The sequence below is a fragment of the Apodemus sylvaticus genome, chromosome 8 (genome assembly GCF_947179515.1).
Source record: "Apodemus sylvaticus chromosome 8, mApoSyl1.1, whole genome shotgun sequence".
NCBI classification, from domain to species: Eukaryota; Metazoa; Chordata; class Mammalia; order Rodentia; family Muridae; genus Apodemus; species Apodemus sylvaticus.
This window is the reverse complement of record NC_067479.1, coordinates 57,568,443-57,590,647: the sequence shown is the minus strand read 5'-3', so window position 1 is coordinate 57,590,647 and position 22,205 is coordinate 57,568,443. Positions and strand designations below refer to the sequence as shown.

The following is a 22,205-nucleotide window of genomic DNA, read 5'->3' as shown; positions in this document are numbered from 1 at the left end:
TTTCTCCTGTGAACCACCTGTACACACACACACACACACACACACACACACACACACACACACGCCTCCTAAATATTTGCTAGGAGCTTCTGTTCATAGTCAGGGTTATGGAAAGTACCCTGACACACAGTGGCCTGTGTCCCTTGAAAGAGCTCTGCAACCCTATTCCCACAAAGCCCTTCATTTTCTGCCGAGTTCCTGAAAAGGTCGTCTCTGAGGTAGCAGAGAGGTGACAATATTTGTCTAGTTTCTGTTACTCTAACAAAATATCCAAAGGCTGAGACAGTTTATAAAGAGGAGAGGATTATTTGGCTCAGCGTTCTAGAGATTCAAGGCATTACAAAAATTTATACTTGGTGCTGGTGAGAACCCTTTAGAAGGTGGCATCGCAATGTCAGAGAACATGCAAGGATCACATGGCGTGTTGCCTAGGTTTGTATCAACTTGACACAAGCCAGAGTTATCTGTAAGGAAGGAACCTCAATTGAGAAGATGCCTCCATAAGATCAGTCTATAGGGCATTTTCTTAATTAGTGACTGATGGGGGAGGGTCCAGCCTATTGTAAGTGATGCCATCTTCGGCTGGTGGCCCTGGGTTCTATAAGAAAGCAGGCTGAGCAAGCCCTGAGAGCAAGCCAGGAAGCAGCACCCCTCCATGGCCTCTTAACCAGCTTCTGCATCCCTTCCCTGCCTGAGTTCCTGCCCTCCCGATCTCTGGTAATGAACTGTTACGTGGACCTGGGAGTGAAATAAACCCTTCTCGTCCAAGTTGCTTTCTGTCATGGTGTTTCATCACCGTACTAGTATCCCTTACTAAGACACGTGGTCAGAAGTCAGCCAGAGAGCAACTGGGGACTCACTGGGATCTCATGAATGAATGGTCCTTAATTCTAATGAACCACACAGTACCACCACAATGCGGACCAAAATGGAAACGTGAGAAGTCTTGGGGGATGGATCATACTCAAACCACAGTAGTTGTGAGGGGTGACCCCTAGCAGAAGAGCACTGTAGGGAGGGCCATGCAGCACAGACCCACCTAAAAAGGCTCTTGGAGCAGTGAGCAGAGAGGCTGACAGGAGCATAGAAGAGCTACAGTCGGGACAGGGATGAGCGGCCAGGAAAGCCAGGGACGAGGACTGACGGGGAGCCCACGATGGGCAAGACTGCTCCTGGGTACTGTCTGAATAAGAAGGAAGATTTTGGGACTTTGTACGGTGACTTTATCTCCCTGGCCCCCCAGGCCTAAATATTTTAAGCACAAAAACATGTATCTTTTCACTCAGAAACTCTAGAAAATATAGAAAAGCAAAAAGATGAAAAGGATTCTGAATTATTCCACCCCTAAGAGAGCTGTCAGTCACGTACATATGTACTTCCTGGTTTCCTAGTCTTTTCATGACCTGTGTGGTGGCTTGAATGTGAAATGCCACCCATTATCTCAGGCGTCTGAACATCTGGTGCCCAGCTGGTGGCGCTGTTTTGGAAGGCTGTGGAACCCTGAGGAGGAAGAGAGTCACCCTGAGGGCTCATAGCCTGGCCCTGCTTCCTGTGCCTCCTTGTAAGGAATGCCATGTGACCAGTTGCTTTCTGCTCTTGCCCCTGTGGACTGTATCACTGTATCTCCTCAAATTCTAATCCCAAATAAGCCCTTCCTCCCTCAAGTCTTCCTTCCTTCCTTCCTTCCTTCCTTCCTTCCTTCCTTCCTTCCTTCCTTCCTTCCTTTCTTTCTTTCTTTCTTTCTTTTTGGTAAGGCATTTGTCACAGTGACAGAAAAGCAACACAGAGGGTAACTAAAGATAGGGTGTGTGCATTTGTGCGCATCTGTGCCTTCCGTCTTCTTTAAGAAGACAACAAACTTGTGGGGTTCATTGGGCTTTCTAACCCATCCTTCGATCGTACATATTTTAAAACTCTGGGGATAAGATAATAAAAATACATATTTATAGACAAAGGGTTTGATTTTATATTTTGCTTGTATTTCATTGTTAGTGAAAGTCAACAAATTGTTCCTACGTGTACGGATTGCGTGCGTTTCTTATTTTTAAAGTTGGCTTAATATCGTCTATTCTTCTACTGGATTGCTACTCCGTCTTTTCTTTTCTTTCATTTTTTTTTCTTTTTGAGACACGGTTTCTCTGTGTAACAACCCTGGCTGTCCTGGAACTCACATTGTAGACCAGGCTGCCCTTGACCTCACAGACATCCACCTGCCTCTGCCACCTGTGAACTTGAATTTAAAGACATGCACCATCATACCTGCTACTAGTCCTTTTCTTAATGATTCAAAAAAGTGTGTTATATATTAAGTACTTTTTTTTTATAGATTTTGTAACTATCTCTCCTCAATTTGTTGTCTTTGAATGTTATTTAACATTTTTTCTGCCATATAGAAGACTTTAAAATATATCCAGTCAGATGATATCAATCTTTTCTTTCATGCCATTTACTGTTAACAGTTTGGTATGTATTTCTCCAGACATTTTTCTGTGCATATGGAGATATATCTATAAATATATATATATAGCTAGATATATAAAGTTTTCCGCACATTTAAGATGTCATGCACACTGCTCTGCAACTTGCTTATTTCACATTAGTGATATAAAGATCTCACTCCAATAGTGTGTTCTGTTCCACGGATTCAGTGTTCTGTTATTAAACCAGCTTTTAGAGGTAGTCTTTTTTCACTTTCATATTTAAATATGACAGCTTTCTGATGCCTGAAAGAAACAGAGGCCTCAATTTATCTAGTCCACGTAACGAGCCAATTAACCCTGTGCCAGCTAATTTTAGCTGTCAACTTAACACAACATAGAACCACCCCAAAAGAGAGTTAGTTTCAGTGAGGAATCATTGGTCTGCGGGCATGTCTGTGGGGGGTTGTCTTGATTGATAACTGAGGGAGAAGGACCCAGTCTGAGTGTGGGCAATGCCATTCCGTGACCTGGCCCTTAACTGTATAAGATAGTGAGAAGCCGTCTTAGCAGAGGTTGCAGGCAAGGTTGGCTGCATTCTCCCTGCACCCTTGACTGTGTGTGTGATGTGTCAGAAGCTTGAGTGCCTTAGTCCCAAGTTCCCCCAAAATGATGGACTGTCAGCTGGGAGCCAAATAAATACCTCGTCCCTTATGTTGTTTTTGGTCGGGGTGTTTTATCTCAGCCACAGAAATAAAACTTTGACATTGTCATAGTATTTACATAAATTAATTTTTTTTCTGAGACAAAGCTTTGCTATGTAGCCTTGTCCAAGACCAAGCTGGCCTTGGACTCAGAGATCTGCTCTGATTAAAGGTGTGCACCACCACATCTGACTCCTTGCAGCTTTAATAATAACACCCACTCTTACCCTTCTGACTTAGCACATGTATTAAATAGCAAATACTAAAGACCAGTATCATATATTAAATATTCATACTTTGAAACTCAAGTTTCTCTCTATGGGGTCTCCGGTGCCTATCTTGCAGTGCCATGCTGTTCTAACTATTTTAGTTTTGTAACATATTTTTATGTCTTCAAATCAATGCCATCCCTATTTCACCTTTTTCAGTGCTGCCTCTGATGATTTTTTTCTTTAATTGCTTGTTCCTTAAATGTAATTATAAGTTTTAGAATCATGCATGAAGTTTGAAAACTGTTTACTTAAGATTTTAGTTAAATTTATGCTTATATTAATGAATTAATTAAAGCTTTTTCTTGAAGTTTTTATTAAATACTTATTTCAGCTTAAAAGCAGAATGTGTCTCTCCAGCTAGTCAATTTTGTGGGTTTTTTTTTTTTAGCCTTACATTTTTAATCATGTTTATTCTGAGACAGTTTTAGATTCTCGTTACAACTGTAAATGGGGTTTAATGGGGTTTACAAGTACATTTCATTACTATTATTAATATGTAGAAAAGTTCTGTGTGTTTTAGTATCAGCTTGCTTTACTTTTTCTATTGGCTTAGTTGTCAGGGTTTCTGAAAAGGGATTCTCACATAGACAGTCATGTCATTTGAAATTGAAAAGGAAAGCACAGAAGGTTTCGGGGCCTTAATTGCTTCTCCCATGGTAGCTGTACCTTGGTTGTTGTTTGTTTGTTTGTTTGTTTGCTTTTCTTACTGCTCAGCTAGAACCAGTTCTGGGATGCATCAAACATGCAGAACCCTCCCCTTTTTATCTTTCCTTCCCGAGCCCTTGGAGACTTGTTTGAGCTCCCCCTTGAATTTGCAGATGTAGGCTTCTATAGTGTCTAATACATGGCTTGCTGTTCCTTTTGGGCTTTAACACTCAGCAAACCGTGTTTTTCCTCTCTTTCTTTAGAGAGTAACGAGTGGCCCCCAGGGCCACCTGCACGGTCTCTGTGGACCCACATATCCCCTGGGCCATCTGCATCCTCCTGGAGTCCACAGCTCTGAGGCTCCCTAATTCTCAACCTACTTCCTTCTCTGCCATCTTGTCTCCACACTTGCTCGAGTTCCTGGGTTTTCCCTTTGATTCTCCACAAGTCATCCCTGGATGGACTTCAGCATCCCCAGATACATGATAATTTTCCAAGTGTTGGGAAATGCATGGAAAGGCCATTTCCGCCTGTCTCTTCCAACACCTCGCTCGCTGCCTCATGGTCTTCTAGCTCAGCACAGCATGATCTTGCTCAGGAGAAAATTAAGGCCCACTCTGGCCATCTCCTTCTCAAGCAGCCCCATGTTTCCACACTGTCCATTTGCCTTGCCTGAAAAGAGATTTTTCTGACCCCTTATCTGCATATCCTTTGAGATCGAACTCAGTCCTGTAATCCTACAGTAGAAAAACTCAGGTTGCCCTCTTCCACATTCCTAGGGCTTCATAAACACTCCTCTGCTAGGATGCTTGGGACAATGTGGCGCACTTACGTGTGTGTCCAGGTCAAGAAGAGGACCAAGGTGCCTGTAACCCTCCCTCTCCCATTCTTACTTTCTTCCTCCTTTCTTCCAGAAGAGATCACCAGCATCTCCACCTGAGTTAAGCCTAATTGCCACAGTTAACCAGCATGCTGCTGTAGAATATAATCCTATTCTTCTTTCTATCCCCAAATTACCCATAATTCCTTTCTCCTAATAACCTTGCCTCTAATCACAAAAAGCCACAGGCAATCGGAAAACAGTTTCAGGGTTTGTCACTGTTGCGTCTTCCGCTTCTGCATCTGTCCCTGCCCATAACAAAGACCCAGTTTCTGGTTTTGTTCTGGATCCTCTGACTTAGCAGAGACTTGGCTTTTACAATGATCCCCTTTCTCCTCCCTGCCATCGGTGTCCCCTTTCTACTAGATGATCCCAACTGGTTTACAAGCATTCCTGTGTATTATCCATCAAAAATAAAATAAAATAAGATTAAATAAAATAAAATAAAATAAAATAAAATAAAATAAAATAAAAATCTCTTGAGTCTCTCTTCCCTAGTGGAAGCCACTCTATATCTCAGCTGGGCTCCACGCCATCTTCAACAGCATCTGCACTTCTTCCAGATCCATCTCTTCTCAGCCCCACCCACTCCTTCCAACCCCACCCAGAGAGGTGTTATTAAGATAACAGTTAAGAGCTGGGCGGTGGTGGCCCAAATTCCAGCACTCTGGGAGGCAGAGGTAGGCGGATTTCTGAGTTCAAGGCCAGCCTGGTCTACAGAGTGAGTTCCAGGCTAGCCAGGGCTACACAGAGAAACCCTGTCTCAAAAAAAAAAACAAATCAAAAAAAAATAAAATAAAATAAAATAAAAGATAACATTTATCTCCAAGTTGTCACTTCATTTGGTCATACTTGGGTCCACCTCTTGCTCTTCTAGAACATGTGGTCCTCAACCAGTGGGCTGTGACCCCATTTGGAATCAAATGACACTTTCATCAAAGTTGCATATCATATATCCTAAATATCTGATGTTTACATTGTACTAGCAAAATTGCAGCTATGAAGAAGCAACAGAAATAATGTTATGGTTGGGGGTCACCACAACACGGGGAACTATATTAGAGGGTCACAGCATTAGGAAGGTGAGAACCATTGCTTAAATCTAAAAGCATTCAATGTGGGTTTACCCCATCCTCCTTCTTTACCTTTTGGTAATTTTATTTATTATTTAGTGTGTGCGTATTTGTGTGTGTCTGTGTATATGTGCATATTTGTGTGTCTGTGTGTCTGTGTGTTTGAGACAGGTCTCAAGCTTCCTATACAGCTGAGGATGTCCTTGAACTTCTGATCCCTCTGCCTTCGCCTCTTGACTGATTGGATGATAGATGTGTACACCATGTTCCCTTATGTGGTGCTTGGGGTCACAGCCAGGGCTTTCTGCATGCTAGGCCAGGACTCCACCAAATGCCCCCCACTCTCTTTCCTGAGACACACCTGCTCTCCAGGTCTCACCTCCCTCACCTCCCTCTGTCTCCTTTGCCAGGTTCTGCTCTCTCTGTCTGCATGGTCCAAAGCTCTGTCGTGAGCCCTCCTTTCTCCTGCGTCAACCCTCTTGTTATGTCACAGGCTTACAGACTCCATGTCTGTGGCTCACAGACGCACATGTACAGCTGGCCCAGTGATTACCCTTGAACTCCAGCTTCTGATCTGCAGACTTGGGCTGTCTCCTAGCCCACAACAGAAAGCCAATGTTCTCCATTCTCCCCTCCTAACCTCTATGTTCATTGGCCCAGTTGCCAGCCAAACATGGTGGCCCACACAGGTAATCCCAAAACTCAGTGGCAAGAGCAGGAGAAATGTGAGTTCAAAGCCAGCTTAGGCTACACAGCATGACCCTGTCTCAAAGACAACAAAACAAATAGCCAGGTTCTCAAGCTGAAAATGAGAAGCCACTCCTGATTTTCTTTCTTCACACCCTCCTCTCTGTTCTAAAATCCAGTCCACTAGTCAGCCCTGCTGAGTTGACCTGAAAATGTTTCTCTGAGCCACCTCTTGGTTCCTGCTTCTGCCTCTACCATTGTCATCCAACATACCATCATCCTTTCCTAGCGCCTGCTGCCTCTTGTATCTCCTGCTTGCCATTCCTCCACCTGGCAGCCCACCTAATCTCCCCAGACACCTAAAACAAGGCATGACACTGTCTGGTGTGATCCTCTCCTCACCTATGCCTGGGAAACCTGTGTCCCAGCTACCTGTGCCCTCCACTCAACACATCCACTCTGCCCCTTGTCTGCCCCTGGTCAGGCCACAAGAGTTCTTTCTACAAATACACTAGGAAAAGCCTTAGTGCTTCCTCCCTCCCTCCCTCCCTCTCCCTCCCTCCCTCCCTCTCCCTCCCTTCCTGTCCCTGCTTATGCTTCCTCAGCCTACCAGAACTATTGCACTTTCAACAGTCTCAACTGGGTGTGTCCTTTCTTATGTGTTCATTCTTATTACCTATGTCTTAAAAACAAAAGTTGTGTCCTGGGTGTGTGGATTTTCCAACACCTGGAGTAGTTCCCAGCACACAGGAAATGCTAGATGTTTGTTGAAGGAATGAATGAGCCCCAGTGGCTCTAACACTGGAGCAAGCTCTCACCGGCTTGTTGGGTGAACAGTACCTGAGCGTGTACTGGAGTCCCCCGGAGGGTGGCTTCAGGGTTTCCTCCCTGCTACCTAGCATGATGCCATGGAAATCAATCCACTGAGATTTGACTAAGTACCCCCCACCCCCACCCCAGGTACTTAGTCAAATCTCAGTGGATTCATTTCCACATCAAGGCCAAGAGTCCTATCGATTATTTCATAGACTTCACTTTTCTGAGAATAAGCATTCGACATGGGGAAAATCCCATAAGCACAAGAACAAAGCGGGAAAGATGCAGTAGGCACCAGCTGAGAACGCAGCGTTCTCAGCTGGAAATGGGGAGTAAAGTCTTCCTCTTTGGTACTGTCCTATCGAGTGCCAGGCATGGTGTTACATTACTTCTTGATGCATGTGTTACAGGGTGCACAGTACCTGCTGGTGATGGTGGATCCAGATGCCCCCAGCAGGTCTAGTCCCAGGATGAAATACTGGAGACACTGGGTGGTGTCCAACATCACAGTAAGGAGACCAAGGGGTGATTTCAACTCATACTTGATTGGAATCGTAGCTGGGAGGTCATTGCCCTGTATGGTTTCTTGGCCATACTCATCCAAGAGCGCTGGGGATGAGGGCGAGCGGGGTCTTCTGGGTGAGAGTCCCAAAGTTTCTAAGAACTTCAAAGACACATCTCTAAATGTGAGCCATGAGGGGCCGGGCGAGAGCCGCAGCAAACTCCAGTTTTCTGTGCAGTTGCTGCTGTTCTCTGTGATAGCGCTCCCCTCTTCCATGCCAATTCCAAGTTATCGATGGCTGAAGAACTGACCCACAAAACTTCTGGAAGTTCACAAACACATCATTGTGGATTTGTGGGGGACTACAGGGGTGTGTCCCTAGTTTTGTTGGCAGAAGGGAGGATCGTGTGATGGGCCTTCCCTCTGCTGCATCAGGGACACAAAGGATGCAGGGAGAGTTGCCTTCTTTATACAGAAATAATCAGCTGCCTGCTAACTTTGTTTCATGGTAGCTGGAGAAAAGTCTGGCTCGCCCTTTTCAGAGTATGTCTGAGGAGAAGGCTATGTCAACACATGAGCGTTAGATCTTCTGGCTTGAACTCAGTTGGTCTCATGTCTCATCAAGAGGCCTTTTAAAGATATTGCTATCCAAATTGACATTACAGTCAACTTTCAGTGTCCTCAGGGAACCCCCGAGAAAGTCTTATATAAAATAGTGTTTGGATTAAGCCTATATGGATCTTCTTGCACATTCTAAATCATCTCTAAATGATTATCACATCTAACACAATGTAAATGCTAACAAATAACTTATTGTGCTGTATTGTTTAGGGAACTGATGAAAGGAAAATAGTGCCTGTCCATGCTCACAGATATAATTCTACTCTATCTATCTATCTATCTATCTATCTATCTATCTATCTATCTTAATGGGCTTTTGGTTGAATTTGAGTATGTGGAGCCCACAGATAAGAGGCCCAACTGTATATAATCCACATTTGTTTCCCAATTCTGATCAAATCCGGAATCTGGTATTCATGAGTGACCCAGCAGTATACTTTGAAGAAATCCACGCTAGCCCATACCTTTCAGGCTCTGTGCCCAGACAATCTACTAGCAGGTTTTTACAAAGACTATAGAAAGGCCTCTGCTTTATAAGATAATAGAAACTAGTGAAATGAAATTTGAATGTGAGTTAAGAGCTGTTCCCAGCTCAGAGACCAGACATCCGTTGTTGCTCTGCAATGTGTGCATTGTACTGTTTGACTTCCTGTGGCCATCCTGATGATCCCACGAAGAACACTCTAGAAAATGTAGCAAAAACCACAGTTGCAAAGGCTAGTGTCTTGACTGCTAAAGCCCGGGGCAGAAGCAGGGACATCATTCTAAACTAGCAATTGACTCTTGACAAGGGGAAGATTCTCACATCAGAGCGGGTGGGGAAGGGAGAATTACCCTGGCAATCAACCATGTCCAGCACCAGCACTCTTGGTAGGAATGGGGGGGGGCAGGGAGGGACAGCCCTCCTTAGGAGCTGCCCAGCTGTGGCCTTGATGAACAACAGTGGAGCAGTTTTCCTTGAGCAGACCGTGGGATAATTTAACAATTAACATAGAGGCATGGCTGAGGGAGGGCTCTGGTGTGTGTGGCAGGGACAGCAGCAGCAGGGGACATCAAAAGCTGGGACATTTGTCAGACCTGCCTCCCTCGGGAGCATTGTTTTCTAGACTTGGGTAAAGTTCTTAGTGTGGAAGCTCAAGAAAGGAATTTTTGCCAGAAGGTCACATTCATAATGCCCCCCAGACACTTCACACACACACACACACACACACACACACACACACACACGCACACCACGCACATACACCACGCACACACTCACTGTTCCTGGTGAGAGGGTTCCAGTAGGGATTCTCACGCCAGAGGGAAAGCCATATGGGCAGAACGGTTTCCCACCCGAGGCCTGGGTCTGTGACACAGTCTCCATGGGTGTCTGACACTTCCTTTCCACCCACTCCGTCACCCTGATACTCACCCAGGACATAGCCTCTACAACAGCTCTGTGCTGTGAACAAGGATTTAGCCCCAGATACCCCTGCTTAGAGACTCAGCAGGCGGCAGGTGGCAGGTGGCAGCTGTCAGGCAAGGCTGCTAAGCCACAGAGCTTAACCAAAGCCACCTGCCCCGGGCACGGCCCTCACTTCCCCTTCACCCAGAGGAGGCTCAGGTTTCAGTCACTTCGCCACCCACTTTCCCTCTTCTGGGTGCCCGGCAGGAAGCTGCGGCTTTCCCTCATGGAGTCAGGCCGCCCTGCCACCTGCCCTTACGTTCTGCAAGCCAGAAAGATGGCATCAGGTCTCAGATCCCAGAGCCTTGTCAAAGGAAGTGCAGTAGAGATGGGGGGGGGGGGGGCCTCTGGCAAGCCTAGGAGCCTGCTCTGTGACTTGGAGTTCACACAGAAGGGTAGGCTGATACCTTGGAGAAATGTACATTCTTGGGCCCACAAAATGTATGATCTCCACAGACTTCAGTGGGGATGGGGTCCATTACCCGGCAACTGGAAGCTCAAGGGGACAGAGGCTGCCAGGTCCCTGCCCTGACAAAGTTGAAGTTCTTGGGCAAGGATCAAGTCAGCCCCTGTGGTGCCACATGGTTCCCCGGCTGTGCTGTGGAGGAACTTTGCAGACTCACAGAGAACATGCTCTCCACCTTGACCAAGTGGTCCAGAGTAACTCACAGGCTGGGGAAGCCCTGGGCAGCGCCCGAGGCTGGGATGGCTGATTGATGTCATCCATTTGTTGGGCAGTTTTCAAGTGAAAGCACTTCGGAAACTGTTTTGGAAACCTCAATTGCTTTGTGAACTAGCAATGTCCCTTTTAAAAAAAACAGGGCTGGAGAGGGAGGCTCAGTGACACCGTCCACTGGCAGCAGTAGTAGACTGTAGCTGTTGGTGTGGGATGTGTACCCCAGACTCTAAACCATTCATACCACGGTCCGCCTTTGTGGGGTCCCACTGTGTCCATCAGTCGCACTGTGTCAGGGGACCACTGTGTCCCCTCTGTAAGATGAAAACAATGTCTGTGCCTCATTTCCCGTGGCTCCAGCTCACTCCTGGACGGACAGAGGCTTCTGGGGCTTACTACCTTACTACTACCTTTATATAAAGCACACCATAAACCTACACCCCACCAACACCCACCCAACTACACACAAACACACTTACCGGTAAACCATGTGGCAAAGTCACTGCAAACAGAACAGTGACCCTGTGGGTCCCAATGGGCACAGAGAAAAAAAAAAAAAAACTGGAGGAATTTAAGCTGACTTTAGTATCAGGTGGCCAGAGCATAACCATACATCGGGCCAGGGCATGACCATGAAAGCCGTTCAGTGGAGATAATGTTTTGAAAGGCTATTCCGACTAGAACAGTATAGAAGTCAGTTCTTAGGAACGTGGGGAACACCTGTAGCCCCCCGCTTCCACATACACACACCTAAAGATAGGCTCATACGGTCTGTATAGAATAGAATAAGATTCTAGGCATGTGGGCATCTTAAATAAGGAGCAGGAACAGAAAGATGCCCAGAAACAGAATTAATTAGTCTTGAGTAGTAGTTAAGAGCACTAACCCTAGAGTGAGTCTGCTCTAGTCAGGATCCCGAACTCGCCATTTTTGACTGTATGAGTCTCCAAGTCTCAATGTACTCACCTGTAAAGTGGAAATATTTATAGTGTCTGCCTCACACTGTTGAAATGATATTTGTATACATTATTTCAGGTAAGATGCTTAAAGTAAAAACCCACAGCACCAAGCTAGCTGTAAACAGTTGGGAGCTACGCTCTCGTTGCCGTAGCTCCGAGACAAGCACCTCTGGCGTCACAAGCGCGAATGGAACCCAGGAAGGTGCTGTCCTGCACAAGGGAGGAATTATGAGGGTCCAGGGGCAGGCCTAGGTAGCAATTCCTTTACCTGTCAGTTCCCCTCAGCTCATCAACAGGACTAGATGGAAGCCCTCCAACCTTGTTATGCCGAGGAATGCAGGGATGCAGGCATCACACACAGGGTGCTCCCTGGTACCTCCCTGAAACTCTCTCATTGAGTAAAAGAGATTTCTAATCATAGCCAGACACACACCTGTGATCCCAGCACCCCGGGAGCTGACGCGGGAAGCCCTGGATGGAGTTCTAGGCTAGCTTGGCCTGAGTACCTTAAAAACACAAAGGAATGCTGGCTCCCAGCAGCACACAGTGAGATGGCATCTTCCTCCCTGGTGGCTGTGGCGTGTCCTCAGGTTTCTCTGCAGATGCTTTTCAGTCCTGCTGAAGTCCCATTGAGACATCAATTAGCCAGCATCACTCAGTGAAGGAGAAGACTTTATTGGCTCCTTGTCTTATTTGTCTCGGAAATTAGCACTTGGGGCTTTTCATGCAGATATTTTCATTGGACTTCTTTTTTTTTGTTGTTAATGGGAATATTAAACACAGGAAGATGGTACTCGAATGCTTTTCCACAAAGACTATCGTGATTGGTGACAAAGAATATGAAGAATAATTAAGGAGACAAGAGTACCCTTTTTTTTTTCCTTCCAAAAAAGAAAATCTTCCTAGAAACAGTCAATGATTCTAAAATTTGTCCTGAATGTCTTTTTTGTTTTAAGAAAGAAAAGGAGCCGCCGAGTTCATGCTTCTCTTTCATTGCATGCTCTCAACCTTTGGCAGCCGTAAAATGGCAACCAATTCTGGCTCGAATCAAAGGGACCTCTAAGGGGTCATTATTCTGTCTACTTTTCTATAGGGTTGAATTTTTTTTCTGTAATAAGAGGTTGTGTGTGTGTGTGTGTGTGTGTGTGTGTGTGTGTGTGTGTGTGTGTTTAAAGGACCTCTAAGTATGTTAGATGACTAGGGTGAATAAAAACCCAACAATCAGCCAGGATAAGCACTGCTCCCTGATTTCGACTCTCCGTGGTCAGCATGTGTTTGAGTGAGCCACACTGGGGCTGGGGAGACAGCTCAGTTGATAAAGTACCTGCCTCTGAAATACGAGGGCATGAGTTCAATTCCCAGAACCCATGTTTGGAAAAAGAAATAGTTTTAAGAAAAATCCTGGACATATACTTGTGAACCCAGCACTGGGGAAGCAGAGCTGCTCCCTGGTGCTCTTCTAGTCATCCCAGGCCAATGAGAAACCTCTCTCAAAGAGAGCATCTGAGAGTGACAGCCAGGTTTGTCCTTTGTCCTCCACAAGCACAGGCGCACATATCAAATACATAAAGTTTTAAAAATACAGATTCCCATGTGTTCATGAATGACCACAGACATCTCTGAAAATCTGGCTTCTCCACTAGAAAATGAACACAGGGCATTCTTCCCCAGGGCAGGAGTGAGAAATAAGATTAAAAACTCGTGGAGAGGAGACGCCTTCCTAGAAAGAGCACCACACAAAGTAGCATTTTGTCCTCGTTCCTAATAAACCAAGCAGCAGACCCCGCAGAAATTTACATATGTACCTATAAATAATTATGGAGCGTGTTTTGTTTTGTTTTTTTATAACCAGAGCTTAGCTAACAACAAAAAACAGAATAAATTATCTTTATCAGGACCACCAATTAAGAGGATGAGGGAAAACTGAAGAGATGGGATTGATTGATTGATAAGCAGTTCCTTTTCGTTGTTGTTTATTAATGTTTTGGGGGTTGTTTTATTATTACCGTGTGTCCGTGTGTGTGTCCGTGTGTCCGTGTGTGTGTGTGTGTGTGTGTGTGTGTGTGTGTGTGTGTGTGTGTGTGTGTAGTCCAGGCTACCCTCAAACTTGCAATTGCAGTTTTCCTGCCTCTGCATCCCTCCCGGAGTGCTAGGGCTACAGGCATGTGCCACCATGCAGATGTGGGAGCAGTCAGTCCTATAACACAGTCTCTGGTGACTGTCATCTGACCTCTGGACAACAAGGCCTCTCCCACCCCCAGCTGAGTGTGGCTTCCTAGCCAGGCTTCCTGTCTTCTTCCTCCACAACCCTTTCTGCTTCTGTTTTTAACCCTTCGCCAGGTTCTTATCACTCACAGTCCCCCACTCAGCTGTCATTGTCCTACCCCAGAGATGCCTTCACTCCCATTCAAAATAATTTAAATAAAATGTTGCTACAAAGTGGAATATTATCTTTTGATGAATGTTTTTAAAGCCCTTTAGGTTTTCATGGTAATTTGCGGTGTAAAATTATTTGGAGATAAGAGCCAAATTAGCTCTCCTATGCTGAGGTCGCTGTGTCCTGTTATCCATGTGAGCAGTGTTTAAATATAATCAGCCCTTAGACTAATGCAGCATAATTGTTCATTTGAAATAGCTTTTTTTACTCCATTCAATGAGTCATTAAAATATTCAAGGGATAATGCAGTGAATTGGAAATGAATTTATCATATTATCCCATACATACTGCAGTGCTTCAGGTAACTAAGGAGAAGGAGGGAGGGAGGGAGGCAGAAGGAGAGCGAGAGGGAGAGGGAGGGAGGGAAAGGGAGGGAGGGAGAGAGAGAGAGAGAGAGAGAGAGAGAGAGCAGCAAGGCACACAGCAAGAACGGGGGCTTGTATACATCTGAATATGAGAAAGGTTTTCAGTGGGTTTGTGGTAAGTAGGAGAGGGAGGAGGGACAAAATGCTGTTCTCCAGTTCTTCAAGGATCTCTCTCTCTCTCTCTCTCTCTCTCTCTCTCTCTCTCTCTCTCTCTCTCTCTGCATCCCGAGAATCTGCTCTACCACAGCTCCACTGTTAACTTATTTTTATCAAATATGTTTATATCAGAAAGTCGTTATGGAAACCAATTCTGCCATCCAGGAGAATTCCTGGAGCAGGCAGAAAACATTCTCTCTCTCTCTCTCTCTCTCTCTCTCTCTCTCTCTCACACACACACACACACACACAGCACAGCACAATCTTGCTCCTCTCCAGCTCCAGTGGCTCTGAGGGGCAGGGGCTCAGCTCTGCTTCCTGGGCAGAGTTGTGCAATGGACCCAATCTATTCCTGTCCCAATGTAAGGGGCCTGTGCTTGTGACTGTCCCCTGGGCTTCAGTCACCTAGCCTATGTGTTCTAGTTTCTTTTCAATTGCTGTGATAAAGACCATGACCAAAAGCCACTTATGAAGGAAGGAAAGGGTCTACTCGACTTACAGGTCACAGTCCCCGTCATCAAGGGAATTTAGGGCAGAGAAGAGACGGCGAAGGAGTGCAGCTTACTGGCTTGCTCACCACGGTGCTCAGTCTGCTTTCTTACACCACCCAGGACCACCTACCCAGGGATGATCCCACTTAGAGTGGTCCTGGCTCTCCTCCATCAATCATTCATCAAGAAAATGCCCCCCAGAGACGTGTTTACAGGCCAGTTTGGTGGGAGCATCTTCTCAGTTCTCTTTTGCATGTTCCTACTTTGTGTCAAACTGGTGAGGGTCGGGGTGAGGAGCCCTAACCAACATCCAGTGGCAAGTGCTTCTTAGGTTGCGGGTGGGGTGGGGCTATGGTAGATAGACTCCCCGAATACTCCCAGGGATGAATGAAAGCATTAAGGTAGATGCCATATCTGGAATGAAGTTCCTCTGCCCTGGCCACCCTTCCCTAAGATGCTAGGTCACCAGCCCCCAAGAAACCAGCCAACACCACCATGAGATTGTCTAGAGACCATCTCAGATCAGCAATCATGGAAGGAGGGAGGAAGCTAGCCTTCTAGTGTGACCCCAGAAAGCAGTCAGGGTAACTGTCTTTAAAAATGTGTGGAGACCCCACCAGGAGGCAGGGATCACCTGTAGCCCCCCACTGGGCAACAGAAGGGCCAATGGGTAACATTTGACAGGAAGCAATACTTGACGGCAGGAGGAATTTTCTAAGAATTTGAACTACCCAAAAACTTAGTATCTACTGCAAGAGAGAGTGAGGTCCTTTTACCACCTGTCCAGGTCCAGGCCTGTCCCTAAAGACTATTCAGCCTCCAGCTGATCTGTCCTGGGTGTCCCCAAGCCTTTCAGTGGTCACAGCCTCTGTGAACCATCCTGGCTTTGTCTCTTCATCCTGCAAGTCCCTCAGGACCTCTGGACGGATTCAGGGTCTAGGAAGAGCTAAGCCGTGTGATCATGAGACCTTCTCCAGGAACAAAGAAAGGACGGCACCGTCTCCTGAACTCAAGCTGCGGTCACAGCAATCTTCCTCAAAATTCGAAAAACATCTCTATTTACTTCATTTTACACGTATGTGTGTGTTCCTGAGAATATGTACTTCATGAAGACACATGAGCCCAGGTGCCTTCAAAGGCCGAAACAGAAGAGTGAAGCTCTGGGAACTGGAATTAGAGGTGGTTGTGAGCTGCCTGATGTGGGTGCTGGGAGCAGAGGCCAGCTTCCTCTAGGAGAAGAGCAAGTACTCTTTCTTAACCACTGAGCCTTCCGTCACTCTAGCCAATCCTCATCCCAATTCAAAGAGCATTTAACAAGCAGACAGTCTGAGAAACTCAGCAAGAGGAATCCACATAGGATCGCTCAAAGCCAGTCACTGCAGACGACGTCTTCTCCGGTACACGCATCGGTCCCTGGGACAGGAGGGAGCCATATGCAAGCGTAGCAAACACGTCTTGACTGGAAAGGGCTTAGACCATCCCAGTCCCTGGAGCCTGTGGGAAAGGAGCGGGAGACTTGGCTTCCACAGCTGTGGCATGACGTGGGTTTGTGGCTCACTGACAAACCAGTTCTGAAGCGCACTGGCTATGAAGTTGGTCTCTGGTGTCAAGCCGCACAGCCTCAGTATAATCCTAGTCTTGTGCTATGTTTTTTAGGGATAGTATGCCACCATATTTGTAGGTGCGCAAAGTTTCAAGAAGTAGTTAATATGATGAGTGACATAAGATGGTTGATTTTGACAAACAGGAAGTAGGGGCCCTCACTGCAAAAAAAAAAATGGATTTAATTGGGATTGCTGTAAAGTTCTATATTTAAATTCAAATCAGTTTTGCTCGTTCAGAATGGGGAAGATCTGGCATGTCAGAGGTTCATGAAGAGAACGATCAAGAAGAGTTGTTGTTAATTCCTAAGCTAATTTAAATCTGAATTTTCAGATAATAATAGAACATCAAACCACAATGCAGGCATTAAGACAGTTAAGAAAAATCTTAGGCCACATCAGAAGAGGAAAAGTCTAGATCATCGAAGATGCTCATGACTGGTCTTTCTCTGAACTGGTCAAACCATGTCTGTTCATTCATTCATTCATTCACTCGTTCATTCATTCAGCATGTGCTCAGCACATCCTGGGCGATAGGTTCCATTCAGCCATCTGCAAGCTAATGCAGGCAGATCCCTTCTTTTTAAAGAACTTCATGTCTGGCGACAGAGACCACGGAAGAAAAACAATGACTGGTGCGGAGTGGGAAGTGTTGGGGTGGAGCCTTGAGAACCCAGGGGAATGAGAAAGAGCGCTGGGAGCAGGCTCCCCAGAGGTTTGGACCCTTGAGCCAAGCAGATGCTCACCACATCTGCAGGTAAAGAGAACACCATCGAGGCAGAAAAGGAAGGATGTCATTGTGGCTGGAGCTCGTGGTCCAGGGCAAGTGCTCAGGAGACAGTCAGTGAACTGATGAGAGAAGCCATGAATAACGGAGGTCCTAATGTCCCTTAGCACCCATCAGAGATCCCCTGGAAACCACACCCAGACCTGTTACATCACAGTCTTGGGGCTGGGGGCAGAGGGTAGAGCTCAGGTATCCACTTATTTGTAAGGCTCCCCACGTAAGGTAAATGTCCATGAGAGGTGATGGGTGGGGGGAAATGTTGTCACAGAACAGCCTTCAAGTTTGAGTTATGCAAGATGATGAAGTTCCAGTACCTAGTTAACAATGCCGTATTAGACACTCAGAACTCAAGAGGGTAGACTCATATAAAGTGTTCCTACCACAATAAAGGAAAAGGAAATTTAAAAAAAAAAAATAGATGGCACCAGAATTGAGAAACATGAACACAGGGCCTTCACTAAGACTGGTCAAGGATTTTAGCACATGGACTATAGGAGGTTTTGGCCCCCGATTAGAAACTCCCCGAGGGGCCCTGGAGGGAAGTCCTCCAAGATTAAGAGCACTTGTTCTTATAGAGGACCTGAGTTCAATTCCTGGCACCCACATAACGGCTCACAAATGGTTCACAGCACCAATTCCAGGGGATCAGACACCCTCTTCTGAGCTCTTCAGGCATCCGGCACACACGGGGTACACAGATAAACATTCAAACGACGCAGTCATACACATACATAAAAATATAACTAAAAAGAAAGAAAGAAACTGCCTGGGAGTGAGGCGTAAAGACAGACGCCTGCAGTTCTCACTATAAGAGTCAGGAAGATTACTTAAGGCCAGAGTTTGAGACCAGCCAAGGCAGTGTAGCAAGACCTTTAGTCAATTAATCAATCACTAAATAAATACATATAATAAAAATCCAGGCTTACATTTCTAAAAGTTTCCTATGTCTGCCATGCCAGCAGGTAGCCCCAGGAGACAATCTTGTTCTTTCAGGAGAGATGACAACCGTCTTCCCCAAGACAAGAGTAGATGACTTGGAGGGGACAGCTTTAGGACCTTCCATGAGGTCAGGAGCCATCAGGCCCTGCTGATGGGTAGGAAACTGAGAGTGAGGGATAGCCCAGTGGAAGCGCCTAGATTTGGGTGCAATTTACTAAGATGGAGACACTCAGACAAGCTCTGCCAAAAAGGTCTTTTGGGTCTCCTTGTGGAGACGTCAAGTAGGAGATTCATAGAAGGCTGAGGTCCCGGGAGGGCAGGGCAAGAACCTGGAACAGCAGGGTATGCAGGGTGCTCGCAGCCAGGTCCTGCTGCTCAGAGAGAGGAAACCAGTTATCCTTGTAGATGTCCAAGGAGAAGCTGCCATTAAAGGGCTTGGGCAGGAGGCTGGGTTAGATTGACCGACGTCCAAGTGTGGGCCTCAGACGCGGCTCAGCAGGACTCTGCATTGATGGAACTGAGCTCATTCTGAGAGGAGATGAGACAGGCAGAAAGGCTGGGGTATGCAGAGCCTTAGACGCCATGACAAACCAGCTCTGTCTTGATGGGTACTGGGTGGTACTTCAGAGTTTGGGAGCAGTGTTCAGAAGGCTTGTCTGCCGGGCCACTTGCCAGTTGGGTGACATTACTGTGGACTCTGCTCTTGGGTGGATCTCCTATGCCACCCCCCCCCACACACACACACCCTTACAAACTGAGACAGGCAGGTAGACTCTGGTGCTGGTACCAAGCTCCCATAGTAAAGAGCCCTGGACCCTATCCTTTAGAAAGCAGCCCTTAATCTCTCTGCAGAAGCATTGCTAATACCCCCAGCCTGCTCTCCTGGGTCTCAGAACACACAAAGCAAGCTGTAAGTTCCAAGCAATTCCCTGCATACTTGTTGCCCCCATCTGCAGAGTATTTCCAAATACCAGGGAGAGAGGCATTGTTAGAGGGAGAACACAGAAGCCACTCGTGCTATTGTAAAGGGTGAGCCACTCCTCAGAGGAACTTTAAGGTTAGTCACCCCTGTCTGAGAACCTACTTCCCCAACGACCTGCAACTGGTGGCTGGTACTGCTGGCCGCCAGTACTGCAAACCTCAGCGGGTAACTAGAAGACCAGGGTGGGCAATAGAGATGGGTGGGGCCAGAACATAGCTCCTCTGGGAGACCACAGGGCTGGGGGTGGGGCCAGTGGCATCCTGGCTACATTGGGGATGGATGAGGAGGTACATTTTGGAGGCAGCTACAGGAATCCACACTGGCTAAGGTGAGAGGCTTAGATTGTGACAATGAGGCTGAGGAGAGAGACCTAGGAGCATGCTAGGACTCACCAGTTAGCCTGCCCCCCACCTCCCCGCCCCACCCCCCAAATGGAGCCAGTGTGGAGGTCAGAGAATGGAGAACAAGTGGCCCGAGTTCACTGCCCCCCTTTCACTGGGGTTTTTGTTTCTCAGAGAGGAGGAGGTGCGAGGAAGGAAGAAGATGAGGAAGAGGATGAAGAGGAGGAGGGGGAGAACGAGGACAACAGGGAGGAAGGGGGAAGAAGATGAAGAGGAGAAGGAGGAGGCCAGTCCAGAGCGCCTCAGTATTCCTGGGGAGGATTCAGTAGATCTTTGGGATGGTGGGGAGGGGCACGCGATGGACTCCCCCCTCCAGGGGCGGAAGGACAAATGCACAGAGCTCTATGGGTGGCTGGCCTATCAAGCCTTTCAGTGAGAACCAGCTCTTTCCTTTCAAAGAGGGTGGAAGTCACTGTTCTCTTGTCTCCGTTGATGAACAGATTCTGGGTGGCAGGAGTCACCATAGAAACAGGTGCTATCTTAAGCAAATGAGCCTTATTAACCTTAAGAGTGGTGGAGTTTTCACAAGATTGCACATATAGGGTAGGAGGGAGACGGGGTTTGGTGGGGGGAGGGTCGAGGTGGCTGGGAAGCCGTGTTGCTCCGGGTGGGGAGGCAGGCGTGTGTTGCACATGTGTGCATGTGTGTGCACCGCGCGTGTGGGTGCCCATCTATCTATATATGTTGTGCAAAAACTGCTTCTGGGAGGAGGTAAGCTCAGTTCCTGCCCCACCCCCTTTCCCTAAGAAATAAGTATCCTCCCCAGTTCCCTCCCCCTGCCAAGACACCGTTGTCTCCTAGAAAGTGGCCTTAAGGCTGCAGGTGACGCTCTTCCTTCTCTACTGCTTTTGGGTAGACCTTGCTTGTGTCCCCTAGCCTGCAGCCACTAGAAACAGGTGTTTCTGGAAAGAACAGCCAGGAAGAAGGGCCCTTTTTGCCCTAGACGGCAGTGTAGTTCAGTAGCACGAGTGGGAACACAGGCATCTGGTAGACTTGGGTCCAGATAACTGGTCCATGAATGACAGCTAACGTCCCTCAGTGAGGCCCCATCTGTAAAGGGCGGATTCTCCAGGCACCTTGCAGGGCTGAAGCCTGGCTCCCATGTGATCACCTGAGTTCATGGAGTGTGTATCCTCAACACTGTGACCTGCCTCCTTTCTGTGGACAAAAGGGGGGGCTTTCCCCACATTAATATTTCCTCACTACAGTTTCATCAGTCAACAGACTTGCCTAGAATGCCTGCCCCATCCTGTGCTTTGGAGGCAGGGGTGGGAGGGAGTGTTGTGTGTGGCTAAAGGAAAGACCAGGACAGAGAGCCTGGCCCTCAGAGAAGCTGTGCTAGACAGGTAGGCCTAGAAGAGGTAAGGTTGCGTGGGGCTTTGAAGTCAGGTAGGATTGGGATGGGCACAGAGAAAGTGGCCATACATTCTGCTCTTAGTGTTAAGAAATAGGCCTTCTCTCTCAGGGTCCCTGAGCTGTGAGCATTGGTTCCAAGGCACACATCTGCTGCCCTCTGCAGCCCCTCCTTGGGCAGGACACTCCATGACTCCAGCTAGTATGCCACCTGCCCCAGTCTGGCTCCCCTCCCTAGTATAAATCCAGCCCTTGCCTTGGGGACTCTGACACCACACTGTATATCCTCCGTAGTCTAAGGTGCTGTTTATCAGGGAGACAGGTTAGCCCAGACCACATGCTCTGCAAGTACTCTGGGAAGTCGGGAAACCTTTTCCTACCTTGCTGCAAAGGGTCAAGAGCCTCCAGGGTTGGGAATATGTAGGGCTCAGTGGATCAAGTGTTTGTGCGCACAACCTGAGTTGACTCTCCAGCACAAGAGGCAGACTAGCAAAAGAGTTTGTTAGTCTGGGTCATTGGTAAGTTCCAGGTTCAGTGATAAACCTTGTCTCAAAAGATGAGGTGGAGAGTAGAGGAAGACACCCTATGCTGACCTCTACACACACACACACACACACACACACACACATACACAGAGCTCTAACACATGCCTTGAAACTGAGACAAAGTTGCCACCACAGATTGGCTCTTCCCTGCCTCACGGTTTTCCAGATCTCCAGATCCCCAGAGCTAGCGGGTGCCTCAGGTCATACCCACAGAGGCACTGAGACCCAAGGTCACACAACCTATGCGCATAGTGTGTACCACAATGAGGGAAGCATCCTAGCGTTTAGTCTCTAGTGCCCCAACATTGCTGAAACAAGAGAAGCCACCCTCCAGCTCATGTTTGGTGGGTCACTGGAGGTTAGTGGGTGGTTAACTAGGTCACCAGGAGTGCCAAGGAACCCATCTTTTGTGTCTGACTAATGGAGAAGAAAGGGGAGGTTCACCCCCA

The 22,205-nt window shown here is 47.2% G+C and overlaps 1 protein-coding gene across 2 annotated transcripts in view; it reads left to right on the top strand.

Annotated features, from left to right (window-relative positions):
- Positions 1 to 22,205, top strand: part of Pebp4 (phosphatidylethanolamine binding protein 4) — a 216,183-nt gene that overhangs the window by 112,712 nt on the left and 81,266 nt on the right. Inside the window, exon 4 of one of the 2 annotated variants that reach the window (XM_052191091.1) lies at positions 7,905 to 8,003. The exons of the other annotated variant lie outside the window; for it this stretch is intronic. Coding sequence (XP_052047051.1) covers positions 7,905 to 8,003 — 99 coding nt within the window. The remainder of the gene's footprint in view (positions 1 to 7,904; positions 8,004 to 22,205) is intronic. 2 annotated transcript variants of the gene reach the window in all.